Genomic DNA, 7,718 nt, shown 5'->3' with positions numbered 1-7,718 from the left:
CGGCTCCTTGCCCACCCCTCTAGCTCCAGCACTCGCCTCCTCTCCTCAGCTGCCCCGCCCCCACCTGTTGTGGGGGAGGGGGCACGGGGCCTGGGAGAGCCCAAGAGTGACAGGAACACCGACTTCCCCTAGCCTCCTCCCCTAAGCCCCGCCCCATCCACGCGCACTTCGGCCAATCAGGGGCCGCGCTCCCTCGGTGACCTTTTCCGGGCCCCGCCAGGCTCCCGCCCCCTCCCACCAGCCTCATTGTCGCGGGAGGCGCCTGAGGTGAGAGCATCTTTTTCAGTAACTTCTGTCGCTGGAGCAATATACGCTGCTTGAGGTCCCTCGGCCCGAGGTACCCGCCCGTCTGCCATGGACTACGATGAAGGTGAGCCCTCGGCAGCCCGCCACCCCGACACCGGGGAGCCCACTCGGGAGCCTCTGTGGTCTGGCCGCCTCAAAATGGCCGGGGCTGGTGGGGGGCTTAGCCTGGCGCCCCGGGCCCGCCTCGCGCCTAGGCCTCGGCCCGTCCCGGGGAGGGAGTAGGGAGAAGGATGCGTAGCAGCCGGCTAGGACTCCCCGGGCCCGCCCCGAACCCGCCCCGCCCCCGTCCTACGAGTGCTTTGTTTTCCGAGGGGCGTCCGATCCCCCGGGCGCGCGGGGGGCCCTTCCGTGGGCCCCAGACCCGGGGACGGACCTTTCCCCGGAGCGTGCCCTTCAGTGCACTCTCTGAAACCCAGAGACTCCCCCGGAGCCCCTTCTGAAGATGTGGCCGCCCCTCCCCTTCCCCGGGGCCGGGACTGCTTGGGGCACAAAGCCCCAGCGCCCCCTCCCGCTTTCTGCCCCGGACACTGTCTTCAATTGGCGGAGGACGTTCCGGGCTTCATTCCTGGAGCGAGCCGCCCGCCCGGGACAAGCCCCCGCCTTTCGGGGTTCTCCCAGATTTCTTGCTAGGAGGAACCCAAAAGTCCATCCTCCGTCGTTGATGACGCTCCTTTTGTGGGCCGGTCGTGCTGTTCTCGAGCCTAAAAGGCCCCTCCCGCCACTTCAGAGAAAGAACCCCCCTCCCCCCAACCACCTGAGCACATCCCAACATACCTTAGAGAAACTAAGTAACACCGGGCGGGGGGCAGTGCCGCCTCTGCTTGGAGGCCTTCTGTGTGCAAGCCTTTCGGGGGCGACCTGGTGAAAGTTCTGGCCACTGGGAAGTCGTGCATTGGATCTTGGTGTTGGAGTTTAGGAAGGCTTGTTGCTTAAACGGGCGAGGATCACCTGGTTTGGGGAGAGCTTTCCACTAATTTTCACTCTTTATCATACAAGTTCCAGTAACAGTGCCAGAGATACAAAGAATGTGATAACAGTTTTCTCCCGGGGATAATTATTATAAAGCCTGGAGGTCAGTAGTGAGTGCTATTATTACATTGTCTGCGTGAAGGGACTGTGTATTGACCATCTTTAGAAAAAGCCTTTCACCAGATATTTTTCAAAAAAAAAAAATTTTTTTTTTTAAGTTCCTTTCACTGGTAGAAGTGATCACAGACTAAGCAGGTCGTTGATAGCCAAATGGGTAAGTCTTACAAATGCATAACAAGAAAGTTCTTAAAGCAAAGGATAACATTTTAGTGTTTCTTGTTTATGTTCTCACATCACTCAAACTTTAGACACATTTCCCCCCAAAAGAGTACTGACATACTTGAATTGCCCTTAGTCTCTCTTATTGACTCTCATTGAAGCAGATTTGCTTAAAATAATCAGTAAATGAAGGGTAGCCTCAGACAAGGCCCTGGGATGATTCACAAATCTCTTCCCATTAGCAGTTCAGGAATAACTGAAAATTTTGATGGTTTTTCTGGGAGGGGGGGAAAATCTGCTTCTAGTTCGTTGTAAGAAAGAAAAGGAAAAATAATCTCTTCTGGTTTTCCTTTGCATTGAAAAGGGGAAAAATAGCAGGTTCACTAAAAAAAATAATTAAAAAAAAATTAGGGCCAGAATTTGAACTTTAGGTCTTTTGTCTCTATATCCTGGGATCTTTTCCACTGAGCCCTGGCAACCCCTGAAATACTTGGTATTTAAGCCTGTTAAATTAGTTTTTTTTTTTTTAACAGATGTCTACCTCTTTCTCTAAGGCTGTTTTGTTTTGTTTTGTGTGGGGTGGGGAGGGACTGGAATTGTGTTTTTAAAGAAAAGCATTCAAGTATGACGATATTATTTTGTATTTTTACCATTCAAAGTGCTGTTTAATAGATGAACTTTAAACTATTTAATATCATTTAATAAAAGGATCAAAATACATTTTAAAAATTAGGTTTTTACACATTGTGTTACTTTGCTAAGGACATGATTTGACCCAAAGTACTTCCCAGTCAAGTCCTAAAGAATTGATTGTTTTTTATTTGGGATAAACTTGAAGCCATTTCGTTAATTGGTATTCCTAAAACTAACGAGAATGATTTTTTATTTTTTGCTTTGAAAAGGAATATTTTGTGAATTCTAGCTATGTTTTGGTAAGGTAGTGACATAATCTGTGTATCTCAAGAAAAAAAATCTTAGATTCTTTAGTAGAGTGGAAAAAGAAACTTAACTTTGAGGACATTTGTTGTTAGTTTTTAAATTGCTTTAATTCCAGGTTGCTTCCCTTCTGTCATTCAAAAAATACCTCTATCTGCTGTAAATTGAAATAGTTCAGGAAATGAGACTACTTTTTGTGATGTTATATGCAGCACTTCAATTCAATTTATTGAATTCAATGCAACTGAATAAATACAAAATTTATTGAGAACTGCTCACCAGGGCACTTGAAAGGGATACAAAACTGTAGGAGAGAATGCCTGCCCTCCTCAGAATTTATAATATACTATTATAATTAACATAACAAAAAGCTGCCACTTTTGGAGCAGGAAAAAACAATAATGCTTTAGTATTGGGTTTTAATTATTGGGTTACTTGAATCACATTTGTTTGTACAATGAGCCTTAGCTACATCAAAGGGTATGTGTGGTTATGTGGGCTTGCTTACAGGTGCCAGTGCACATTGTGAAGGTACACGCATTTGCTATTACTAGAGAGAATGTGTTAAATTATAAAGAGAAGATTGGCATTTAAGTCTTTTCTTTGTTGTTGACTGTCTTTGTGATCTCAGACAAGTCCTGTAACTTTGTCATCTGGAAAATAGAAATTTAATTAGGGATTCATAAAGATTGTATTTGTCCTTGAGTATTTCAGAAACAAGATAAGTTTCATTAGAGCAGGAAACTCCCTGTGTGGTAACTCTTGTTCCCTCTGAGCAACTTGTTTTCCAAGATGGGATAGCTTGTATGCCAGAGGCAGATTTTCCTGACTACAAAGCTAGTTCTCTGTTCACTGATTAAATGATCCATATACAGATGTACTATATTCCAAACACCTATCCATCAAGCAATTATTTAAAAAAAAAATTTGGTGGGGGAAATATATAATTTCTTCTTTTTTTTTTTGGATACTGAACATCCACTTAAAGAATACTCCATTTTTCCAAATCTAAATTTGATTATACCTTCATAGATTTTTTTTCTAAAGTTTATTTTGAACTTGAATACTTAAAGACAAAAAAGAGAACATTTCCATGTACATAGTGCAACATAAAAAACAGATTCAATTTTAATTCCTGAATTTTCATTTCACACTGTTTACTTAGTTTGAAAGCTTTGTAATAGGTGCTTCACTATTTTTTCCAAAGCCACTCTGCTTTTCTTTGCTTCCTTCTAAGTTTTCTTTTGTTTTCTGCAATGCCTGTTTTATTTTTTTCTCTTTCCATCTTGCTCTAGAGAAAGCTTTCATTAGACACAAATATGTGTGTGAATGAGTGCACTGACACACATACCATGTTATACATACTTGTAGTTATCAGTACTTTCATTAGTAATTGATAGCATTTTCCTTCACAGGTTCTTCATAGTTAATTTGAGTACTTAAAATAACACAAAATGACTGCAATATTCTTAAGACAACTATATCTGTGTCTACAGTGTTGTCTTGGTTTTGTTCATTTCACTCTTTGTTATTTCATCAGTGTTTTCCTAAAATAATTTATTTCATCATTTCTTATAACAGTATTCTAGCACAATCATATATCACACCTTGTTTAGCCATTTCCCAATTGATGGACATCCCTACAATTTCCATTTCTTTGCCACCACAAAGAGAGCTACTATAAATATTTTAGAGCATAGGCACTCTTTCCTTTTCCCCTAATCATCTTGGGAAACAAACCTAATAGTGGTATTCTTGTATCAAAGAGTATATACAGTTTTATAATTCTTTGAGCATAATTCCATATTGCTCTCCAAAATGATTAAATCAGTTCACAGTTCCACCAACAATGAATTAATGTCCCATTTCTTTGATATCCCCTCCAACATTGGTAGTTTCCCTTTCTATCATTTTAGACAATCTGATAAGCTATAAAATGATATCTCAAAATTATTTTAATTTGCATTCTCTAATCAGTAATGATTTAGAGCATTTTATGTGATTATATATAGTTATAATTATATAGTTTTGATCTCTTCATGGGTTATATAATTTTCTGGATAACAATTCTTTTAAAAATATACTTTGACTATTCTATTAAGTGTATCCTCTTACATTGTATATTTATAAAACATTTAAAGATTTGTGGTTTGCAAATTATCATACATATATTATTTAGTGTATTCTTCTAAAAATCTGGTGAGTGGGGCAGCTAGGTGTTGCAGTGGATAGAGCACCAGCCCTGAAGTCAGGAAGACCTGAGTTCAAATTTGGGTGCAGACACTTAACACTTCCTGGCTGTGTGACCCTGGGCAAGTCACTTAACCCCAATTGCCTAAATAAATAAATAAAAATCTGGTTAGTAAGTCAGACAAGTATTATATCTATTTTGCAAATGGAATTGAGACTCAAGAAAGTTGAGATATGTCCACTCTCACACTTTACCACAACCAAAAGTTCAACCCAGGTGCTCTTACTCTAAAACTAATGCTTTTTCCACTACATCAAAATTCATTATGATTTTAAAGAGTGTTTTAGGCTAATGCAGAAATTTTCTTTTCCTCAGGTAGAGAACTTTCTCTTTCAACTTAGATTACCACTAATCTATGACTTAGTAAGTAATGCAGCTTTCTCTAGATCACATAGCTAGTGTCTGTTGTAAGATGTCAATTCAGATCTTTACTCTCAAGCCCAGTGCTATATCTATTATATTCACTTTGTAGCTAAGACAGGTAAATCTTAACCTTTTAAGTATTATGAACTCTTAGGGGCAGTCTGTTGAAGTTTCAAGACTTCTTCTAAAAATAATTGTTTTAAATTTATAAATACTTAGAATTACTAAGAAAACCGTGTTTAAATAAAAGTTACTAAAATATAAAATAAGACATTCACAGAGGATTTTTTTAAACCTAATAGTATTTTATTTTTCCAGTTACATGTAAAGATAGTTTTCAACATTCATTTCTGTAAGATTTTGACTTCTGATTTTTTTCTTTCTCATCTTTTCCTCCCCAGACAGCAGTCTGATTTAAGTTATACCGGTACAATCATTTTAAACATTTTCCATATTAGTCATATTGTAAAAAAAAAAAAATCAGAACAAAAGGAAAAAAAATATAGGAAAGGAAAAAAACAAAACAAAAAATTAAAATAATATGCTTCAATTTATATCCGGTCCTCCATAGTTTTCTCTCTAGACATGGATGGCATTTTCTATCCCAAGTCTTTTGGATTTATTTTGGGTAGCTGTATTGCTAAAAAGAGTTAAATCTGCTATAGTTGATCATCACACAAGCTTGCTGTTACTGTGTATACAGCGTTCTTCTGATTCTGCTTACTTCACTCAACATTAGTTCATGTAAGTCTTTCCCAGGCTTTTCTGAAATCATCCTGCTCATCATTTCTTACAGAACAATAATCTATTTCTTTCATGCCATAACTTATTCAGCCTTTTTCTAATTGATGGGCATCCCCTCAATTTCCAATTCCTTGCCACCACAAATATTTTTGCACATGTGGGTTCTTTTCCCTCTTTCTTGATCACTTTGGGATACAGATCCTGAAGTGATACTGTAGGATCCAAGGCTATATATGTAGAGTTCTAAGAGGATTTTTAATCAGGGCTTGAAATGTCTTCTCCAGTTCACCATCCACATTTGTTACTTGAGGGTTTGAAGGGGGAGGGGCGGTGTTTCTCCCTTATTCAGGAGAATGCTCTGAAGCAAAAACTTTATTGGAAAAATGATCCTTTAAAGTCTTAACATATTCATTGTCCAACAACACCTAATCAATAAATAATTGTTTATAATTTACTAAATTTAAACTTAATATCTCCTTTTAATTGTCTAACTCAAAAGATACACACACAAATATATGTATGTATGTATGAAGGGATGTTATAGTAAAATCTGTATTGAAAAATTATTCTGACACCCTTGTGAAAGATGGACTGGAAAAGGGAGAGATTGGAGGCAGGGAATGCAGTTAGATTTTGTACAGTTTAAGAGAGAGCAGTGATGTGGATTGGAGCTAGGATGGTCACAGTGTGAGTGGAGAGCATTACTGGTTGAGGGATAGTAGTGTGGTAGAATGTGTGAGAGTAAGTTACAGGGTAGGGTGTATGTGAGTGGGCTAAAGAGAGAGGGAATAGTGTGAACTTATGGATTGGAATGCCCAGAAGAATGGCAAGACTATCAGGTTGAAGCTTGACTTCACAGGGAAGCTGATTAATTCAGTGTTTTTGTTTTTATTTTTTAACCAAACACAGGACTCCATTTTATTCTGCTGTCCCTAATGAGAGTCCTTGGGTTATAGGTACAGGCAGAGATCTCCACTGGTCAGTCAGCACTCTCTCTGGGCTCTTACAGAAATGTCTTCACTGAGCTCTTTTTGCCAATTTGTCAAGGCTCAAGGGGGTAGAATCAGGGTTAAATGGGTCCTGACTCAGGCTCAGTTCCTTGGTGAGGAACTCAAAAGAAGTTAGCGCTGTGGTCCAAGTTCTCTTCCACTATGCCACCCACCCCAATGGAGGAAACTATGAGTGAGGCCTATAGGGGTCCTTTGAACCACTCAGGACCACGGAGGTCTAGTCTCACAACCACATCCCCTCTCCTAGCACTGGTGCAAAGTGCTGACTCAGGCTACTGGGCACCCTGGCAGCAGGATGGGCTGGGACTGTGTGGTAGGATGGGGGTTGAGGGAGGGCTCAGCAGACAGACAGTCTGGCTGAGGGAACGACCTGGTGGAAGGAGAGTGGCTGGTCCCCTTTCCTGGGGAAGGGGCTCACTCTGAAAGAGGCTCTGGAGGCAGAAGGAGGGGGAAGCATCACTGGCTCAGGGCAGGGTGGGGCAGGGCTGAGGGAGTGGAGCCAGATTAGTGTTTTTAGACAGGGGTGGTGGGATATCATATAATGCATATAAAGCAAATATAAGTGAGACCTGAGCTGAGGGAAGAAGTCAAACATGGGAGTAGATATTTGGAATCATAGCAGCTCCCTTCAAAGCCGCATGCCAATATCTCTTGCTTGTCAACCCTGCTGCACTCCTTTGGGAACTACATTGCTTCAGGAATGGCAACATCAGAAAACTCATCATCTTGTGAGATTGGACTAGCCTTGGTACTCAAAGTTATCAGTCCCCTCAGTCCCCTCTCCCCTTCTGATGTAGACTCCTGGGCCAGTCATTTCTTCGTTTCCTAGCCACCTGCTCTCCTTTGAACAGAGTTTCATT

At 40.7% G+C, this 7,718-nt stretch overlaps 1 protein-coding gene across 1 annotated transcript in view; it reads left to right on the top strand.

The window, feature by feature from the left end:
• Positions 1 to 234: 234 nt before the first annotated feature.
• LOC141541794 (DBIRD complex subunit ZNF326-like) overlaps positions 235 to 7,718 on the top strand; it is a 34,306-nt gene continuing 26,822 nt past the window's right edge. Inside the window, exon 1 of the mRNA XM_074266274.1 lies at positions 235 to 370. Coding sequence (XP_074122375.1) covers positions 355 to 370 — 16 coding nt within the window. The 5' untranslated portion in view covers positions 235 to 354. The remainder of the gene's footprint in view (positions 371 to 7,718) is intronic.

The sequence above is a fragment of the Sminthopsis crassicaudata genome, chromosome 4, assembly GCF_048593235.1.
Source record: "Sminthopsis crassicaudata isolate SCR6 chromosome 4, ASM4859323v1, whole genome shotgun sequence".
In the NCBI taxonomy this organism is placed as follows: Eukaryota; Metazoa; Chordata; class Mammalia; order Dasyuromorphia; family Dasyuridae; genus Sminthopsis; species Sminthopsis crassicaudata.
Note: the sequence above shows the minus strand (reverse complement) of the source record. Positions and strands in the feature narration are given on the sequence as shown.